This window comes from Schistocerca gregaria, chromosome 6, assembly GCF_023897955.1.
Source record: "Schistocerca gregaria isolate iqSchGreg1 chromosome 6, iqSchGreg1.2, whole genome shotgun sequence".
In the NCBI taxonomy this organism is placed as follows: domain Eukaryota; kingdom Metazoa; phylum Arthropoda; class Insecta; order Orthoptera; family Acrididae; genus Schistocerca; species Schistocerca gregaria.
Window position 1 is genome coordinate 245,425,193 of NC_064925.1, and position 22,552 is coordinate 245,447,744.

Genomic DNA, 22,552 nt, shown 5'->3' on the forward strand with positions numbered 1-22,552 from the left:
TCTATTCCTATTTTTTGTCTGTATCCTAGATATTTATAGGCATCTGTTTTTTCCATCACTTCTATGCAGTCGCTGTGGTTATCCAATATGTTATCTTCTTGTTTAGTGTGTTTTCCCTTGACTATGCTATTTTTCTTACATTTGTCTGTTCCAAAAGCCATATTTATATCATTGCTGAATACTTCTGTTATCTTTAGTAATTGGTTGAGTTGTTGATTTGTTGCTGCAAGTAGTTTTAGATCATCCATGTATAGCAAATGTGTGATTTTGTGTGGGTATGTTCCAGTAATATTGTATCCATAATTTGTATTATGTAGTTGGATAGTGGGTTCAGAGCAAGGCAGAACCAGAAAGGACTTACTGAGTCTCCTTGGTATATTCCACACTTAATCTGTATTGGCTGTGATGTGATATTATTTGAATTTGTTTGGATATTAAGTGTGGTTTTCCAATTTTTCATTACTATGTTTAGGAACTGTATCAATTTAGGATCTACTTTGTATATTTCCAATATTTGTAGTAACCATGAGTGGGGTACACTATCAAAAGCTTTTCGGTAATCAATGTATGCGTAGTGTAGCGCCCTTTGTTTAGTTTTAGCTTGATATGTTACCTCTGCATCTATTATCAGTTGCTCTTTACATCATCGTGCTCCTTTGCAACAATCTTTTTGTTCTTCATTTATAATTTTGTTCTGTGTTGTATGTGTCATTAATTTCTGTGTAATGACTGAAGTTAATATTTTGTATATTGTTGGTAGGCATGTTATGGGGCGGTATTTAGTTGGGTTTGCTGTGCCTGCTTGATCTTTAGGTTTCAGATAAGTTATTCCATGTGTAAGTGTATCAGGGAATGTGTATGGGTCTGCAATGTAACTTTTAAATAATGTGTTGAGGTGAACTTCTTTAGCCAGAAATTTGCTATTATATCTTTTCCACGGGCTTTCCAATTTTGAGTTGAATTAATTGCTTTGGTGACTTCATGTTGCAAAATTATCATTTCAGGCATCTGTGGTGTCATCTTGTATGTGTCTGTTTCTGCTTCTATCCACCGTGCATGCCTGTTTGTTGTACCGGGTTTCACCATATGTTGCTCCAGAAGTGGTCCATGTCTGTTATGTTTGATGGATTGTCTATTTTAATGTGTGTGTTATCTATTGCCTGGTAAAATTTCTTTTGGTTTGTGTTGAATGTTTGGTTTTGTTTCTTTCTATTTTCACTTTTTTTGTATCTTCTAAGTCGTTTGGCCAATGTTTGTAATTTCTGCTTCTTTTCATCTAATTGCTCTATCGCTTCTTGTTGTGAGATTTTACCTAACCTTTTTCGTTTTTTGTCTGATATTTCTTTTCTTATAAATTGTGTTAGCTGTCCAATGTCTTTTTTCAGTTTTTCTATTCTGATATGTAGCCTGTGTTGCCATGCTGGTTTTGTGGGTTTCTTCTGTGTGTTGGTTGGTTCTGATCTCTGCCTAGTGTGTATATTTAGTGTAGTGAGTGCTCCTATATAAACCAGTAGTTGTAACTCTTCCATAGTTGTGTTTTCATTTATTTTGTTGTGTATGATTGTGTTGATGGTTTTTATTGTTGTTTCGACTTGTGGGTTATTTGGCGGTCTGTGCAAGAATGGTCTAATGTCTGTATTTGCGTCTTTGTATTCTATATATGTCAGCTGAAATTTTTCTTCTATATCTAACATGTGTGTCACTTCGTGTTCTATTTGTACTTGTTCTGGTGGCAGTCTTAAGATTTCGTTTTCCTCTGATTGTTTAATTGATGCGTTTTGTTCTTTGTTTGTTTGCTCTGAGATGTGTGAGTCCATTACTGTATTTTCTTCTTCTTCTGGTTGCACATTATTTTGTTCCATTATTTGTTGTACTTGTTGTTTGATGTTTTCTAATTCTGACTGAGGTATCCTGTTATTTTTGATTATTACACGGATCTGATCAGCTAGTCGTTGTTCTGTTAAAAATTTTAATTCTGGGTATCTGGTAATAAATGTTGTGTATACTTGTGATCTTTATCCAGTTGTGTTGGTTCCTAGGTTTGTTGCTTGGTAATAACAGAAGATGAGGTGTCGATTAACTTCTTCTGACCATCTCATCCTCTGTCTTTGTTTTCCTTCTAGGGTGGTTGCAGGAAGCATATCCTGCAAAACACCTCTATTTGGATTGAAATCATTTTCCAGTTGGCTAGCAGTGTCATTACCATTGTGGGTGGGCATAGGGTTCAAGCGTCGTCCCCGACCATGACAGCGCTTGTCCGAGGCTTCATTAGTTGTGTCCTGAACCAACTAATCACACTAAAAGGGGGTTAGCCCTATTAGTGGTTTGTTCTTTTTGTCGCCTTTTACGACTGGCAGAACGTATCGGAGGCCTATTCTTTTCCCGGGCCTCCACGGGGATTATTATTATTATTATTATTATTATTATTATTATTATTATTATTATTATTAACCAACATTTTTAAATAAAATCTGTGACTCAGCATCTCCACTATATAGTGAGCAGCAACTTTTCTTTTCACAATTTTGTTATTTTTAAATAAAAGTATCGTGAGGACCCATACACCATGCACCCATAATCAAGCTGAATTTGCACGAATGGTCTGTAAAACTGGAACAGACACTTATCAATCTGTTCCCCACGAATTGTTTGAGACATTTTAAAATACTCAGTGCTTTATGGTCTATTTTTTCACATCCATAATGTGGAGCAACCATGTAAGTTTTTAGTCAATTTTGAGGCCCAGAAACCTCACCCTGTCTTTAAAATTGAGAACAGCATAACCCATCTGCAACTCCCAAAAGTTGCAAACAGAATGTGATTGGTTGAAAAAGAATGCACACAGACTTCTCGGTGAAGAAATTAAAATTCTTTTCCTCTGCCCATGCTCCCAACCATCGAATGGCTGCCAGTTGCAACTTGCAAGTCGTCGTTATATGGCTCAAAGAGGAACAAAGGACAGTAGGTCATCAACAGAGAACGCTGGGAGGATAATATGCTTCCTAGTCATATTGTAGACAATCACAATGTCAAAAAATATGCCCATTAAGTGGTGTTGGCAAAGGAAGTCTGTTGCACAGCCACTTCCAGGAGGGCTAAGCTTAAAATGATTAAGAACCAGCCTGGATTCTATGAGCCAGACAAGGCAGCAGGCGACCAAGCAGTTGACCATCTGGTCCTTTCATGCAGCTAGTGAGGGGAACACTGTGATAATTACTTGGATATGTGCAGTCTTTCCCAAGTTTTAAAAGCTGAATTAAAATTGTCTCTCGCCATGAATCGGGAAAGTATTCTGCTGCCTAAATGAGTTTAAAAAGGCAATGAGGAATTACTTAGCTCCATCTCGTAACGTGCCATGACATACTATAATGGACCCATCATCATCATATAACGAGTCACAAGCTGCAGAATGTGGACTCCAGCTCCCATGTGGAGAAAGGGCAGTTTTATTCTTCATCTTTTGTGGAACTGAAGTCCCAACTCCCCTCTCAACAGCCACTCTGTAGTGTCACAAAAAGCTGAAACCTGACTGGCGGTGGTGGTAAGTACGGAAAACTAGGCCACCACAGTCTGATCAATTTCACATGGGTTGGTCTGGAGACTTCCAATCCCCAGTACAGCAGCCACTGGATACCTCTCTCCTCATGCAAAAATCCTCCCATGTGTCTACAGTACAACTTCGTTGTTAGAAGACCTATTTGTGGTTATCAGGAACTGTTGCCATACCTTTTACTGTCTCTAATAATTCGGCGACATTTCACATTTCATTCTCACTATCCAAAAGGCTACAAGATTCCACATTAAGTTAGTTATAAAGTTCCCAGTCTGCACTACTGGGCACCCATCATGGTGGCTTTCTTTTGGGTACCACTCCTCCTGCCAGGAGAAACCACATCAGGAAGGGATCACTTGGGTGCACGTCATTGACTATTTCCCTTTGGGTGGAGTGAGCGAGAGCCAAAGAGCATACAGAAATATCGACAGCCACAAATGATACTGTTGCAGTGCTACAGCACATGCTCTGCCCTACATTCAAGAAACACGCAGATGAGGGCATGAGAAGGCTCTCAATTGCTCTATCCCTGGGGCATGTGGTTGCAGAACCCCGAAGCACATTATGTGCATTAAAATCACCACAGAGCAGCTAGGGGCAGGAGAATTGAGCACGGAGGTTGCAGAGAGCCTCTTCATCTAGCTCATGTGGTTACAGGTACAGGGAAGATGTGGCCAACCTATAATGTATGAACTCTGATACAGCGACTTCTTGGAAGCTGGTTGTGAGGGAGAGAAAGGAGGAGTAGTAGGTGCTGTTTACAAAAATACCCACTCCTCCTTTTGCTCTCTCTGCAATAAAGTTGTCCTTTTTGTGGAGAATGTAGCCATGTAGCTCAGGAGCATAGGATAATTTAAAATGACTGTCCAGAAGACATAAACACATTCGTCTGCACTGAGCTAATAAATGTAGTTCCTCCACATGTCCTGAACCCCTTCAAGTTCCAATGAAGTATGGAAGTCATCTTTAAGATGACAATTTGCTCTTTTCCTCTGTCTTTTCTCTGTGGTGGGAAGACTGTAACAGTTAGGTGCGGGTTACTTGAGGGACTCCCTCCGGCAGATGCTACATCCATATCATCAACAGTATAGTCATCATCTGATCCATCAAATAGGGCCAAGGACACGTGGTCTGACGGCTCTGGACCTTATCGTTTTGGCCTGATGATTTTTGTTTCCTGCTTGGATTTTGGGAAGTTATTATGTTACTCCTTCTAATGCAAACTTCTGCTGCCACATCAAAACTCCTTTACAATGTAGCCATTGTGCACCACACTGTCGATAGCAGATTCTCAAAGTAGTTTCACAACTTGTTTACTTGGGTAGCTTTCAGCACCACGATTAGGAGTGTACCATCATGCAGCCTCTTGATAAATTTATGTTGCAACGCAAGTCCACTTAAAGCTTTACAGAGAGAATTTCCAAACAAACCTGCTACATGTTTAACAACAATAAATATGTTATTTATCACAGGATGAGGTTCATTACTACCGTATATACTCGAATAATCCGCGCATGTTTTTTCCCGAATTTTAGGATGAAAAACTGGGGTGTACAGATTACTCGAAACATTGTTGGTACTGCTCCGCCTCCAACAATACATCCCATTACACTATTGTATTGGTGTGGCCTCAGTCTGTGATGCATGAGTAGCATGTTAGGAGTGAACTATTACTCAGCATTACTCAGCAGAAAGAGTGAACATTCTTCGAATCTTAAGTGTAATTATACTGTTCCCTTGCCATGATAACACTCCATTATGACACTTAATACTCTGTGCCAATTACTCAGGTTGCACTGGACTGAAAATAGTGGAGTATTCTACTTAGTATCCAGCTTTTAGTCACTCTGACTTATTAAAACTCTCTCTCTATTGGTACACAATACTGGCATAGCTTCATCTAATGTCATTTGCACTTTTGACACCTATGGCAAATGGAAGCCAATGGCTGCCAGTATTCTCTATACAATGTTAGGCTCAGCAGTTTTACATGATTTAAGCAATGATAGAAGCTTTTGAAAATAAACTAATAAACTCACACATATATTAGAGAAAATGGTCCCAGTGACTAAATATACACTGCGTGGGTCAGTGTTAATAATGTCACCTGGCGATTTTAACACCCACAGCGTGCACAGTGTTAGGAAATAAAGAACAGGCACTAAAGGGCGAACAGCTTCAGTAAATGGTCTCATCTTTCCTGTTCCATCTCTGTACGACCTGTAACCACCAAATATTATTATTACTAAAAACAAAAACTAATTCTCTCTCTCTCTCTCTCTCTCTCTCTCTCTCTCTCTCTCTCTCACTCACACACACACACACACACACACACACACACACACACACACACACACATTAAATTACATTTTATTTATGGTACCAATTAGATTTAGTTTCTAATTTCTATACCTTTCCTGGTCATAATATATTAATTTTTAATTACAATTATTATCAATGAGTAATTACCATTACTCATTAATATATGAGAGCATTTTTACCATATGTATGTATGTCACTTTCTTTTTTACATTGTTTCCCAAAGGTATGACATTAATTGAATTCTCCTAGAACAACAATATTGAAATAAAACACTTGTCTTGATACACTAAACATTTTTTTCTTTTTTTTACTTTATTTATCTATTAACTGGCTTTTGGCATTTTGTGCCATCCCCAGACATCGAACATCTGACATGTTACCAACTATACACAATTAGATGTGCTGGACTGGAGTAGGCCCTATGTAGATACTAATACAATCTTTAACACAAAAGTGTGTGCAATTTTACAACACCACATAACTGTAAGTCTCAAATACCTACCTTCAGTATAACTTTGGTGAAAGGCCAAAAACTACCTTAGTTACTACATTATTCCAAGACACTTACAAATATACTGTGCACAAGTTCAGCTGTTTGTACCATTTCTTTTCTAGCTTTTGCACTATAAAAACAAACAAGGACCTGTTACCACAAAGTAAATATGTAAAATTTAGTTGATACACATATACAGGGTCTCTCTCCTAAGGTGTATTTTCTCAGGTGTTTCAGCAATTTTGTTTTTGCAATGTGTAACTAAACTAAACCCAAACAGATACTGCTCACCATGTCTTTCATACAATGCCCACACTCATAGGAAAGTATTGTTTTTTCCCCTTTACAAATGAAATGATTTGTAAATCAGAATTTTACATATTCAGTCAATAGTGTGGTCTCAAATTAGTCTAGTGCGATATCCGTTTTATTGCTCTGTATTAACAGGTACAGTAAAACACAAAGAATAATTAGTACTCTGGCAGTGACAGCTCCACCCTGGTTCAGACTGACTGTCAATGCCAAGCAGCAGTGCTGTTGATCAGTTGCTCCTCGAGTAACAGTTATTTTGTGTGTTTTAATGTCATGTAAATTCATACTGATAAAACAAATACCGCACTTGACTAATTTGGGGCCACTTTATCAAATGGGCACATAAAAATCCGCTTTAAAAGAAATTTTGTTTATAATGGGAAACAAATCAATGTTTTCTGTTGACATTGGGTGTCATATAAAAGCGTGTCATATAAAAGCCATGATGAGCTGTATTTGTTTGAGCTGCCTCCAGCTATACGTTGCAAAAACTAATTTACAAATATCTGCGGAAACACCAGTAAAAATTTGCCTAACAGCTCTTGTGAGAAACATACACTACAACCCAAGGATTTTTTTAAATTTATTTGTTATTAAATTTATAGATCAGAATTGAGTAAAAAAGCATTTTCTTTCAAATGAAGCACAGTTATCTGACTGGCATATGGAAAACTATTTATTTTCACCCATAGGCACATATTGTTACAAACACAGATTCACACCCAGAAAAAAAATTGAAGCATCTTAAATAAATTTTCTGATAAGAAGCACTGTAATGATTGCAACTTCCACACAACTATTACACCAGCTATTATATTTGGTCATACACTCCTGGTTCTAGTTTGTAGTGGACAGCAATCATGCATAAAAGTGTAAAAATAAAAAAGCATTGCAACAATTTCTATTTCATCACTTTAAAATCAACCACTATTAACAGATGTGATAACAAGGAGCATAGATAACACCTAACAATAAATATTCAGATTTCCAACTGTCTCAGAATCTCTCAACATGGAAATTACACTCTAAATTCTGTGATCACACCTAGAGGACCATACGAGGCCGACCGGCTGCCGTGTCATCCTCTGCCATATGGCGTCACTCGGATGTAGCATGGAGAGGCATGGATCAGCACACTGCTCTACTGGCCATTATTGGCTTTCCAGACCTTGGAGCCACTATTTATTATTTAAGTAGCTTCTCAGTTGATATCATGTGGCTGAGTGGAACCTGTTCCAGTTCTCCCACTAAAGAAAAATCATTGGTAATACCAGGAATTGAACCCACGTCCTCCAATGGCACTCAGATGCACTGATCTTTTAGACACAATAGAGACATTTAAAATATTTAAACAAAACTGTACTCCAATATTTGTAACAGCTCTATTACATGCAAAGGCCTAAGAGACTGTGCCAAACAATGAAAGAAATGATGGATCTCAACCCTCAGGGCCAATGAATTCACGAATTAAAGCTAACAGAAACATCTGAAAGAAGAAAATGCATCGAGTGGAAGAGGGAGTGATCTGAGTGTGGCAAGTGCTGTCTCAACACATAACATGCAATGATATGGAGTAAGATGAAATGAAATTTCTCTTTTACTTATCTAGCTACACTAAACTCTTGAGTACCCTGTCCACTTAATCTGACATATTTAATTAATATCACAATAATACTTCTCTGTGATAAAATGAGGATCAACTTATTGTACATACTATACTTTTCAAAGATTTAGAAAGTTGGTGCCAGCTACAATGCCATATGGCCTTTCTAATTGTTATGCATCTCTGGTGTTTCTAGTGCACCTAGAATCACAGTTACATGGTACATACAGTATTGTTAACATCAAATAAATTACCAGAACCACTCTTCAACAAATGTTGCTCGGTAGCCCTCTTTCAGTGCTCACAAACAACAATGAACATGCACAGGACAAGCTATTTTGGCAAGTCTGTGTTCTTTGTTCCTTCAGTTCCACATCAGATTTCCAAAGTGTGTGCCTTGTTAAACTATTGTTTTATATGGTTCTTTGTGTTTTAATCAAACAATACGAAAATACTTGTAGTGACTATAGATCAGAAACTACATGCTGTAATGTAACTGGATTCTGGAGTAGCAGCAAAAACTACTGTTTTGGACCTAAGGGTAGGAAAAACTACTGTTAGACACTGGAAGAAAAATTGAGCAGAAATTGAAAAACAGTGAGCTTACCAAGCTAGTGGACGTGGAATAAAAGTAAGGAAGAGAATGTTGAAAGTTACATGAACATTTAAGAGGAATGGGTCTGCTTGATACTGGGCCAGTATTGCAAGAAAAAGTATTGCAATTTCAGTGGCAAACAGAAGGAGAAAATTGAGAATTTAGTGTCAATCACAGACGGTTGGATTAGTGAAAAAAATGATTTGGTATTCGCCAGATTACCATAAGTGGAGAGGCTTTATCTGCTGACATAGAGGCTGTGCCATTGTTTAAAGACTATGGTTTGAAGTTAAGTGATGATGAGGGAATTTATGGTAAACAGTTGTATGAGCACAACTGCAATGAGAGTGTTTTAAATTACAAGATGCTCCTTACAAAACAAGTCCTTCAAAAACAGTAGCTGTGGCATCTCGATACAAGAAACATAAGGAACGAGTTAGCATATTGGCTTGCAGTAATGCAACTGGCAACTGTAATTTTACATTAATACAGAAATCACAGAAACTAAGACCTTTTAAGAACCTGAAAAATCGAGAATCACTGCCCCTTCATTACTCTCATTAAAAAAAAAAAAACCATCGATAAATGCTTCCAAAATGAATTTGTGCCAGCTGTAGAGAAATATTTATTGGCTTAAGCATGGGGCAATATTCTGAACATATCGCTTGCAAGGTCTTGCAATATTCTTTTCGACAATGAAGTTGGACATTTTAATTTTGAATCGATGTGTGAAATCATAGTCAAACATGAAAATCATGATATCGTTTCACTATTCACAAATGTAATCAAGCTGTGAGGATGTAGATGCAGAGGACATCACAGAATTGATGGCGAATGACAAAGCTGATCAACAAACTGATGAAGATACTGTGTAAATGGTGATGCAGGGGATGGGGAGTAATACGAAATCAGTAGACAAACTTAGATGATGAGAAAAATCTCAGGCTCATCTCTCATTTGGAAGGGTTTAAGATGACTGAAGCAGTACTACAGTACATTAATGAGCAGGAAGAAGAAACGTCAGCTGATATCATCTGTTTGTGCAAGAGGAGGGATGTTGCAGTACAGAAGAGGGCTAAAGGATGGATCCAGTCATCTACCAAATACTATCGAATAAATATCAAATCAAAACAAAATACTATCAAATCATCAATCTATCAAAACTGTAAGTTTCAACCTTTTTCTGAGGGCTGGCTTTTCACCCATTTAATCATATTTTACAATACAGATCGCTTTATGTTTTTTGTAATAATTTTTGTAGGGTGCAGTGTTTACATGAACACTTATAATGAGCATGTAATAGAAAATTCAGGATGGAATAATGACAAATTATGAACAGGATAGACTGCTACTCACCATATAGTGGAAATGTCAAGTTGCAGACAGGCACAACAAAAAGACTGCTAAACAAGTTAGCTTTCAGCCATAAAGCTTTCTTCTAAATTAACACACACACACACACACACACACACACACACACACACACACACACACACACACAAATGCAACTCCCACTCACATGACCCATCTCTGGCTGCCGAGGCCAGACTGTGAGCAATTTTGCATGATGGGAGTAGTAGTCTGGGTGGTGGGGATAAGGAGAAAGCTGAGGGCCACAAAGTGTTGTTTATGGGAGCATGCAGAGATGAGGTGGAGAGAGGGTAGGGCAGCCATGTGCAGTGAGGAAGTTAGTTGGAGGGAGGTGGAGGGGAGTGAGGGGGATGGAGGGAAGTAAAAAGGCTGGGTGCATTGGTGAAATAGAAGGCAGTGCTGTGGGAAAAGGGAATGGGATACACAGGTAAGGGCAATGACTAACGAAGGTTGAGACCAGGAGTGTTATGGGAACGTTGGATATATTGCAGGGACAGTTCCCACCTGCACATTACAGAAAAGCTGTTGTTGGTGGTAAGGATCCAGATGGTTTGGTCCGAGAAGCAGTCATTGCAATGAAGAACGACGTGCTGGCCAGCATGTTCATCAAGTGGGTGGTCCAACTGTTTTTTGGCCACAGTTTGTCACAGGCCATTCAAGTGGATAGACAGCTTGTTGGTTGCCATCCTGACATAGAACACAGCACAGTGGTTGCTGCTTAGCTTGTAGATCAGATGACTGCCTTCACAGGTATCTTTGCCTTTGATTGGACAGGTGACGCTTCTGATCTGACTGAAGTACGTGGTGATGGGTGGATATACAGGACATGTCTTGCATCTAGATCTACAAGGATTTGGGCTATCAGGCAAGAGGTTCGGATTAGGGGTTGTGTGGGGATGGAAAAGGATACTGCGTAGGTTCAATGTGTGGTGGAGTACTAGGTAGGAGGGATGGGAAGGATAGTGGGTAGGAAATTTTTCATTTCATGGCATGATGAGAGGAACTAGAAACGTTGGCAAGGAATGTGATTTAGACGCTCCAGTCCTGGCTGGTACTAAGTCACAAGGGGACTGCTCCCCTGTGGCCAGATAATGGGAGGTGGGGGAGGGTGACTGAAGAGGTAAGTCACATGAGATCTGTTTCTGTACAAGGATGGGAGAGTAATTATGATCTTTGAAGGCCTCAGTGCGACCCTTGGTATATTTCTAGAGGGACTGCTTGTCACTATAGCTGCGATGGCCACGGGCTGGCTAGGCTGTATGGAAGATACTTCTTAGTATGGAATGGGTGGCAGCTGTAGCAAGTGGATAATGGTTGGTAGGTTTGATATGGATGGAGATACTGATGTAGCCATCTTTGAGGTGGAGGTCAACACTGAGGACCAGATGAAGCGAATGAAGGAGAAGGTGTTGAGGTTCTAGAGGACTGTGGTAGTGTGTCCTCACCCACAATCTAGATCACAAAGATGTGATCTGTGAATCTGAACCAGGTGATCAGTTTGGGATTCTGGGTGGTTAGGAAGGATTCCTCTAGATGACCCATAAATGAGTTGGCATATGATGGTGCTATGCAGGTATCCATTTCTCTACCCGGGATTTGTTTGCAGGTTATGACTTCAAAGGCCCCTGCTCCCAACCCCTTGCCCCATGGCTCAATCCCTGTAATACTCCTAGATGCAAGACCTGTCCCATACATGTTCACTCCACCACTATCTACTCCAGTCAAGTCACAAGCATCAACTATTCCACCAAATGTAGGACTACCTGTGAAAACAGTTATGTGGTCTACAAAATAAGCTGCTGTGTTCTAGATGACCCATAAATAGGTTGGCATATGACGGTGCTGTGTTCTACGTGGGGAAGACAACCAACAAGCTGTTTGTCTGCACAAATGACCACTGATAAACAGTGGCCGAGAAACAGCTGCACCACCCACCTGCTGAGCATACTGACCAACATGTCGTTCCTCATTTCAATGACTGCTTCTCAGCCTATGCCATCTGGAATCTTTCTACCAACACCAGCTTCTCTGAGCTGCGTCTGAGAACTCTCCCTACAATACATTCTATATTCACATAACCCTCCTGGCCTCAACCTGCGTTAGTCGTTGCCCTTACCCACCTATCCCATTCCCTATTCCCATTCCAGCACTACACAGCCTTCTATTTCACCAACTCAACTAGTCTTTTTACTTCTCTCCTCCTCCCCTGCCCTCCGTCTAGCTTTCCGACTGCACCTAGCTGCTCTATCCTCTCTCCACCTCGTCCCTGTATGCCTCCACAAGCGACACTTTACTGTCCCCCACAGTTATCCTGCTATCCATCCCCATCCCAGCATCCTCCTCATCCCACTGCAGCCTCAGCAGCCATAGACTGGTCATGTGCATGAGAGTTGCATTTGCGTGAGTGAGTGAGTGTGTGTGTGTGTGTGTGTGTGTGTGTGTGTGTGTGTGTGTGTGTGTGTGTGGAGATGGGGGGGGGGGGGCTGTTTTGCCTAATCCAGAAGAAGGCATTTTGGCTGAAAGCTTGCTTGTTTAACAGTCTCTTTGTTGTGACGGTCTCCGATTCAACATTTCCACTATATGGTGAGTAGCAATCTATCCTTTTCATAATATTGTCATTTTTACTAGAATACATTATGTAAGAAATCAGAAAATCTTAATAAAATTGAGTTTTTGTATAAAAGAGGATGTTTTGAATGGTACAGTTGGAGTTGGAAGATAAAATTTACACAACTCCGGCCTATCTGGCTCCTTTGTTATCCAGCTTGATCTCCCGCCATAGTAGACTAGATAGTCGAGAGTCTACTATACTTGACAAAACAGTTTACAAATGGAATGAAATACTGATGACAGGACAGTTCACCACAGAGTGGCAAGAAGTCGACAGGTACAACAAAGTAAAATAATTACTGTTGTGCAGTCAAATATTTGATCAATTTTAGAAGAGGGAACTAAAATTTGAAAGTTCAGCAGTAACCACATATTTTTGTGTGACCTTCTGTATTATAATTTCATCTATTGGGAAAGTGGTGGTCTGTCCCTTCCAGTGCTTGAGGCTACAGTTTCGTGTCATGCCTGTTTGACTAATTGATTAATTGTGTTCTTCTAGGTGTTCTGCTGAGTTGCTGGTGTTTTCTTTTACATGTGAGGAAATGCGAACATCACATTCACAGCTCCACTGATTGAAAGGACAATTCACCACAAAGTTATGAGAGGCCACCACTTAAAATACAGTAAAGTGATTATTGTTGTGCTGTCAAATATCTGTTCCAGTTTAGAAAAGGGAACTAATTAAGAAAATTACACATTCTCACAAAAATAAAAGCTCATATGGCTTTGATGGTGTTTATGATAGAGTACCATACTAAAGATTTGTTCCATATAATAAGCCTGGTCTTCAGATGTGTAATGTATCACTGACTCAAGACGTTTCTCCGGAGAGATTGAAATATGCTGGTGTCAAACCCCTCTTTAGGAAAGATGATAAGAGAGATGTTAATAACTACTGACCTGTTTCTCACTGCTGACACATTTTTCAAAATTTTTGAGAAGGTGTTGTACATGGAATAGTATCTAACCTTAACAACAATCATATCCTCAGCAAATCAAAGTTTGGATTCCACAAGAGTTGCTCTACTGAGAATGCCATTTATGTTTTCACTCACCATATGTTACAAGCATCAAACAGTGAAAGAGTGCCAGTTGTTATTTTGTACGACGTACCTAAAACATTTTACTCTGTGTATCACTGTATGCTTCTACATAAATGGAAGTGTTATGGGATCGATGATGGAAACAACCAATGCATGATGCCATATCTAACCAAAAGAACACAGAAAGCCGTACATAATAATTCAACCAATATTGTGTAGCAACATAATTCTGACTGGGGAGGAATCACTAGTACTGCAGTTGATCCAAGCATTCATAAAGAAGCAGAAGAAATGGCAAACAATGTTCTTAAAATTATCATTGGTTGGTTTTCTGTGAATTGTCTCACCCTCAGTTGCTGCCAAGCACTGTCTTGAATATAATCATGAAATGAAATACAATAAGACCAATATTGTGGTACGAACACTAAGTTTCTGAGACACCACAATTAAGGAGTCTATCAACATAAATACATCAGAAAACTTAATAAACTGGGATAAGGGTCTCAATTTAAATGAGGCTTAATGTTTGGCATCCAATTTATTGTAGTTTTGCCAGCTATCACATTTACCAGAATTGAAAAATGCTGAGAGGATTTGTGTTTCATGGAGTTTCAATGCAGCTCCTGAAACACAAAAGAGCATCACAGTGTGCAGTGGGCATCAAGAATTAAACTCAATGAAAATAATCAATTTATGAAAATATAATGTAATTGGGGAGATAAAAAAATCTATGCACCAAGTGGCAGCAGGAGAACACACATATAAAGGTATTAATGCTTGCAAGCTTTTTATAGCCAGTGGCTCCTTTTTCTGGTAGAGGGGTTGAAGGGAAAGGAAGAGGTGTGAAGGAAAAGGACTGGTGTGGTTTAGGAAAATGGATAGAGTCTGAAAAAGTTGTCCAGCAACCTGGGTCAGGGGAAGACTTTCTGAAGGGATGGGAAGGAAAGAATAATTGTTGGAGACCGCATCGGACGAGATTTGTAAACCTGAGAGCTTAAAGGTGGAAGAGAGAGTAACATGCAAGACAGATATTACTGCCAAAATATCATGCACAAGTTAATAAGAGTGCAAAGTTAAGTGCATTGTATGTTATAGAGATGGGAGTGGGCACCAAAAAATAGACAGGTCAAAAAATGAAAGATATAAAAAACTAAGAGAGAGAAGAAAGGAATAGTTATTGTGGACATGTTTTGGCAGTAATACCTGTCTTAAGTGTTCCCCAAACATCCACCTTCCTATTATGTTTTCAAATCTGCCCAGTGTGGTCCCCAACAGTCAGGCTTCCTCCTGATCCCGTGTGGTAAATATCCTGTGACCTGGGATTCTGGGTGACTTTTCCGAACTCTACCCCATTTCCTAAACCTCATCACAGTCCTTTTTCTTCACCCCTCTTCCTTCCCTTTTTGCTAGAAGAAGGAGTCACTGGGTTTGAAAGCTTCCAAACTGTAAAAGTTTTGTGTGTGTGTGTGTGTGTGTGTGTGTGTGTGTGTGTGTGTGTGTGTGTGTGTGTGTGTGTGTGTTCTCCTGCCACCATTTGTTGAGTAAATGTTTTTTATCTATTTAATTACATTATATTTTCAAGAATGAAACTCAGCTATAAACAGCAGTGCGGAACACAGTCTGGTTGGAGTCCAGACAGTGAGTACACCCAACAGCATAACTGACAGTACATGATGACTGTGGCTGAGTTGGTCGTTGAAATATTGTGCAATGAAACAACTTAGCAGAACATCTAGAAGTACACAATTAATCAATCATGTCAATAAAACCTTAGATATCACTTGACTAATTAACTTTGTACAATATTTCAATAGTTTATCTAATTAAAGTTGGAATGTAGACTATCATTCAGAGAACTTAACGAACATGACTATCTCAGTTCTTAAAATATTTTGCTGATTAACACATTAAGTGTTCACCTTGAGTTTGGATATATGTGTTCAAACAATCTAACTGGGGAAAAATCTTAAAAACTACATCTCAATTGTTACCTAATGGGACTGATTTATAGTGAGATCCAAAAAACTATGTTAATGACTATCCTATCAGCGAAGTGGAGCAATGTAAAATCGAAACCATCGTGGTGGTTTCTCCACACTTATCTAACAGAGGGTGTTTAAAGCCTCTCAACTCCTTATTTATTTATTTTTTCCAGAAGAGTCCCCCACCCCACTGTGAGCCAGAAGAGTGTTAGATTTTAACAACCAAAGAAGACCATTTAAAGCTTCTTAAAAAATTTTAAATACTGGGATCTATATGAAGTTAACCACTACTTGCTGAACAGAACATGCACATACAGTAGACAGACACAATAAATTACTTGCCGAGCTTTTAGATAAAATTCTTATTTAGGGGGTTAAAACTAGAGTCCATAATAGTAATTTTAGTTTTAAATGATATAGCCCAGTGCACAAAAGGAACTGATTCAAATTGACACTGGCCATGAAAGCAGAAGTCTTTGCACTTTTATCAGAAGTAGAAGCTTCTTGGAGTCTCTCCTTGTAGCCTCATACCCTATTTTCTCCATAGATGTCAATAGTTCTCTTTTTTGTGTCAGCTGTTCAACTTTTCTCCTATTCAGGGAATAGTGATATTTATAGTCCATCCATGGTTTACCATAGCACCATTTTTAATTTCTTTTACTCCTCAATTCTGACCTACTGAATGGTTCCAATATTACAAGGTAAAAGCCTACATATTTCCCTTCTGAGTGGGGATTTTCAGGGACACTGGATAAACATGAGAGGAGGAGAACTGATGGCTGAAAGGGCAAGAAAGAGTAACCCCCCCCCCCCCCCCCCCCATTCCCAAATCACCCCCAAAAAGGAAACACTTGTCTGTCTGTTTCCTCATTATCATAGTCTCATTATAGTCTTCATTTGACAGAAATCTGCAGACTTCATAATATGCCAGACAACCTTGGCAACCATACAAACTTGTAGCAAATTAGCAGCTGTGTGAATCAAGCAATGTATTGCCAGTGACATGCATCTGTATGGTAATGGCTGCTTCTTCATGATGTTATTTGGATGGTGGCTACAGTCAACAAACTGTGACAACAGTATACATTTAGTCAGAGGCCACGGTAAAGACATATTATTTGCAGTTACAGAAGTAAATAATTGGGGTGGAACAACAGATGTTGTCATGGTGCATACATGGATAGAAATAGAATTAAACATGAAATGAAAAAAGAGTGGCTCTCTGATTTCAGAAAATAAAGCTCCTTAAAATGCCAAAACACAGACTGAAAGACAGAAACTCAAAGCACAGATTACTAACAGACAGGTTTCAGAGATTAGAAAAAAAATTAAAAATGGCATTTCTCATTAACTAGAATAAGTTGAAATTTACTTACTTGTAGACATTCCACAGACAAACAGGAAAATTTGAAACAAGAGCAGAAATGTAGAATGTCAGTTCAAAAGTCTGACCGGCTGAGATGTTATAAGGGAGATTGAAGTTCCATAGCTCATGGCCAAATATAGAAGTTATCATAAAAATTACAATAGCTACCTGAAAGAAAAAGAAAAACAAAACTCTTTACTTTGAAACTGTAATAGTAGAGCAATATTTGTCTTGTTATGTTGGCAACATGCAATTTTCAAGTTTCTACAAATGAGGTCTTTCACTACTAAAATGTGAATGCAAAAACATATTTCACATCTATTAGATAGCACTTACAACTCAAAAATATTAAAACTGGAATACTTTTCACTATATTCAGCATTAAAAATAAACAAGGCAACTGCTTTTGTAAGCAAATGTTGTAAGGTATCTACTAAGTATGAAAGCCATATGAAACATAGCATAAAATCCAATTATGCTGCATACAAACTATCAGTGTAGAGCTTGCAACACACAAACATCCACAACATACCTTATTTAGAAGCCTGAGTTGTGTAGGATGTTGTACCTGTCATACTGAATGGGCCAGTTGAAATAAATGTGATATAAAATAAGACATAGAAAAGAAAGTAAAGCAGTACATGAAATGAGATGAGAAACAATAATTAAAGTGGTTTTGGAGAACAGCCTGCAAAAAGATTATAGGATGGAGACATGTTTCTACTGGCACCCAAGCAACAATGTTAAGAAACGCATGCAGCAGTACTGGTGTTAACAGATAAGATCAGCAGAATAGAAACATGAAAAAGAAATTTTCAAATTAACTGTGTACTGCTAGGTGTACAGCTGAGTTACATTTCCATTTCTTCATAATATACTGACGACAGATCCAGTCATCATCTTCCAGTGCTGTGAGTTGTAATATTGAGTGTATTAACTGTGCACATAGTGTGGTAGGAGTCCAGGCAGTGAGTACACATAATAGCACAACTTGTAGCACCTACAGAAGACAACTGGGGTGGTTATCAAAACATTGTGCAAAAATGGAAACAATGACTCAGCTGCACACCTGGAAGTACAACATTAATCAGTCACACCGAGAAAACCAGAGGGAACACTAATTCACAAATCGTTGGGAGCACAACTTAAATACCACATAATTTTTCTAGAATTCTCCCTTCTTTGACACAAAATGCAATAATTGTGTGGCATTGCTGGCCAAGAAACCTCATCTGATGAAAGTCTTTCTATTTGGCATCACTTTGGTGACTTGCATATCTTTATGATGAAGGTGAGACGAAAGAATTAGGATAACACAAACCTCCAGTCCCCTTGCAAAGAAAATCTCCGACCCAGCTGAGAATTGAACCTGGAACCACAATATGCAGGCAGTGACACAAATCACAAGACTGTGAGTTGTGGATTTCTTTAGCACAGATGAGTCAACACTCTCAACATCCTATCTCACAGCTATCACTACCTCATCGCTGAAAATAACTGTTTCCTTTGCATAACTAAAGGCAGCCTCATCAATATTTCACTTTTAATTGGTTCTAGTATTGTGATTGTAGAATGCGGTATGCAGATGGACTAGTATCATCTAAGTGCTCATACATTCCATCACAAAGCATAAAATATGAGGGTAATTCAAAAAAATTGTCCATAAAATTATCCTAACTTATTACAACAACACAAAATTAACAATGAAATCTTTTTCAAAATAGTCAACATTCTATTCACTGCACTTGCTTCATCATTGTACAAGTTTTCAAATACCCCCCCAAAAAAGTTTCTCAACTGAGGAATATGCCACATATGCATCACTTCGTTCATCTTTTTACTGGAGGTGAATTGCAGACCTATTAAACCATCTTTAAGTGGACCAGTGAAACAGAAATCTGATTAGGCAAATTCAGGATACTACAACACCTCAAAAAGTGTGCTCCTTAGGGTCTGAACAGTATGGGCAGCTATATATTGATGCACATTGTCACAGGGGGAAAAAATAGATAAATTGCAGTTTGACAATAAATCTTTGAAACTGTTTTCAACTGAAAGCTTCAATTCATAGCAAATCGTTTTACAATAACAATGACTGTTTACTATTGATCCTTTTCCCAGGTAATGGTGCAGAATTGGACATTGTCTCCCAAAATACTGTGAGCATCAATTTTCTTGCAGAGATTGAATCTCCAATTTCTTTTTGGCTAGATGTTTGGGTTGTTCCTATTCCACACTCTGGTGTTCTCTCTACTGCTCAAAGTGATATACCCATGTTTTATCTTCACTGAATATCCTCTGTTCCTGTAACCCCCCTGGCCTCAACCTTCCTTAGTCCCTGTCCATCAACCTATCCCCTTCCCAACTCCCAATCCAGTACTACACAGCCTTCTATTCCAACAGTGCACCCACTACTCTTTTGCACTCCTCTACTTCTCCCCCCCTCCCCCCCAAAAAAAACCCTCCCAAAAGTCCCACAATCATCACTACAACTTACCCCATCACTACCCTCCTATCCCCCCTCATCCCCGGCCAAGACCCCTCCTACTCCTCGGCCCCACCAACCACAGAGTGCTTTCCCATCAGGTGCAGTTGCTGTACACAGCCCAGCGTCAGCTGCCAGAGACAGTGGTTATGGTGTGTGTGTGTGTGTGTGTGTGTGTGTGTGTGTGTGTGTGTGTGTGTTCTACATTGAAAGAAGGTCTTGTGGCTGAAAGCTCACATGCACAGCAGTCTTTTCTCTTGTGCCTGTCTGAAACTCAGTGTCTCCTCTACATGATGAGTAGCACTCTACCCTTAGAAATGGATATCAGCTTTAAAACAGTTATGGTCTACTATCAATTAGGACAGTAATCCAGAACAGGTGACGCAATAAAATAGAAGAAAGGATGGACAAGGAAGTTCATTATTTTCATTATTTTGGTCAAGATTTAAAATAAACATAATTTAGTGCAACTGTGGGCTGTTTTTCATTTGAGACGACAAGAAAATTATTTTTTAGGAACTTTTAGCTCATGCAGAGTGAATGCCTTAGGACTAGATAGTTACTCTTTTAACCAAAATAAATATTTGTTTCACTCAAACAAATTCATCTACAAGTCATCTTTATACTTTTGACAAAATTAATTGCAAACTGTTCGCTTCTTGTTGATTACATAAGTTCATGACAAGCTTGTTTCGACATATGTGCCTTTATCAAGTGTTCCTGTTTGGTTTTGTTTTGCTTTACGGCGCAAAAAACAACTGGGGTCATACGCACACAAGTTGAAATATAGAGCACGAAGACACAGAGGAGTTAAAAAATGACTACACGTCAGTCCCAAGTGACATAAGAGCAGACAGCTAAAAACAGGAACATGGAGAAAGTGCTAAAAAACACACCATACAGAAAAGGAGGTCCAAAAGTAAAAATTAAATGGCCTATGCCATATTGCTTTGTCAGATAAAAAGTAAAACGCGATCAACAGCCTGCGCATTTGCTAAAATGGCTGATAACATTCACAGCAAACCCAAGTGGAAACATAAACAGTTAAAAAATGGGCGTTCCATCAGGAAGTGGTGGACAGTTAAAACTTGGGCGCAATGTGTACAAAGTGGTGGAGCAGTGCCACTTATTAAATGATGATGGCTAAAAAGGCAGTGCCCAATATGCAGTCTTCTCAGCAGGAAGGTCAAGAGGAGGTCATCCAAGCCGCTGGGAGAGGCTTAATAAGCCGGAGCTTATTCCATTGAGAGGAGGACTATTGTTGATGCCAAAGGGACATCACCACCTGACAGACAGCAACACAGAGATCATCAGAGGGAATATAGGAACTAGCAGGCTGAGGTACTGTAGTGCTTCAAGAATTTCGGGGTAAATTCTAAAAACACTTGGCCCTCCAACGTCTCGAACAATGGAACGAGGATGAGAGAGCCTTTTTACTGTGCCACACATATCTGTGTGTGTGCAGGAGGGACAGCTGCCACGAGAAGCCAGGAGCTGCGTCAGACAAGCTGCTCCGACAATTGGTTAACAGCAGTGCCTTGGAACTTATATCAAACAGTTAAAGAGTGTTTGTATAATGTTCCGTGGTTTGTAGTGTCCTGAGTATTGTTACAGAGACAGATGGGGCGTGTCTTGTATAGAGATTCTTACTTCACATCTTGGCTCTGCATGAGGCAGCACATATGTAATTGTATGGGTGTTTTGTTGATTCTGACATTTATCTTGGAACCAGTTGGCTTGCTGGAGCTTGTAGAGAATAATTGTTGCTTTGGGGATGAGAGTTGAAAATATATTGTTGTTGAACTGAAAATATTTTACGAGTACATGATTTAATTCAAGAATAGAAAGTTGGTTAATATTATTCCCTTTAACCTGCTACAGTCTTCAGAGAAGAATTAAACATTGAGAGCAACGTAGCTGATGACCCAAAGAAGAGGATCAGCTGCACGCACAATGTAGGAGTCAACTGGAAGAGACATGTGAGTTGTGCAACCCAACACAGCACTGTCTTGTCGTCCAAGAAATTAGGAAGCGAATGAAGGCCAAAGTTAACAAGGGCCGCTTCATGAAGCCAAGGTCGTGAAGGGCTCACACACACCAGGAAAGTTGCAGGTAGTGTAAAGTTAAGCGACCGTAGCAAGTACCAAAAGCGGATACCAGGGGGTAACAGAGAAGAGGGACATTGCCCCATACTGGTGATCAAAGGAACCATCAAAAGAGGAGGCACAGAATGGGTGGCCACGCATGGCAAATGGCATGCATACCTGCGGAGGAGAAAGTCACGGCAGTAGAGAGTTTCCTATCGAGCATGATCCCCATGAATTTTGTTGTTTCAACGAACGGATGGGCAACAGGCCCAAGATGTAAACATGGTGGGAGAAACTGCATCACCAGAAATTCGTGCAGATGGTTTTGTCAGTGGAAAAGCGAAAGCCATTGTCGATGCTACAGGAATAAAGGCAATAAAGACATCGCTGAAGATGCCACTCAGTGAGATAAGTCCATGGAGAACAGCAATAGATGGCAAAATCGTCACGAAAAATGGAGCCAGAGATGCCATCAGAAGACAGGCCATTATAGGGTTAATGGCGATAGCAAAGAGGATGATGCTCAGGACGAAATCTTGAGGCACACATGTGAATGTAGGCTCTCCCATTGTATACTGCTGATGAAATCTTCTCGGGCTTCCATCCGGGTAGCTGCATCGAAAAACCGTAATGTTTCAACGAGTGTCATTCTCATCTCTTCTGGCGAAGATCTTCTCGGGCTTCCATCCAGGTAGCTGCATCGAAAACCCGCGACATTTCGAAGAGCGCC

At 39.4% G+C, this 22,552-nt stretch overlaps 1 protein-coding gene across 1 annotated transcript in view; it reads right to left on the reverse strand.

Annotated features, from left to right (window-relative positions):
* LOC126277882 (ethanolaminephosphotransferase 1-like) overlaps positions 1 to 22,552 on the reverse strand; it is an 87,179-nt gene that overhangs the window by 20,638 nt on the left and 43,989 nt on the right. Inside the window, exons 5-6 of the mRNA XM_049977413.1 lie at positions 17,261 to 17,418; positions 5,593 to 5,773 (exon numbers count right to left, since the gene is read on the reverse strand). Coding sequence (XP_049833370.1) covers positions 5,593 to 5,773; positions 17,261 to 17,418 — 339 coding nt within the window. The remainder of the gene's footprint in view (positions 1 to 5,592; positions 5,774 to 17,260; positions 17,419 to 22,552) is intronic.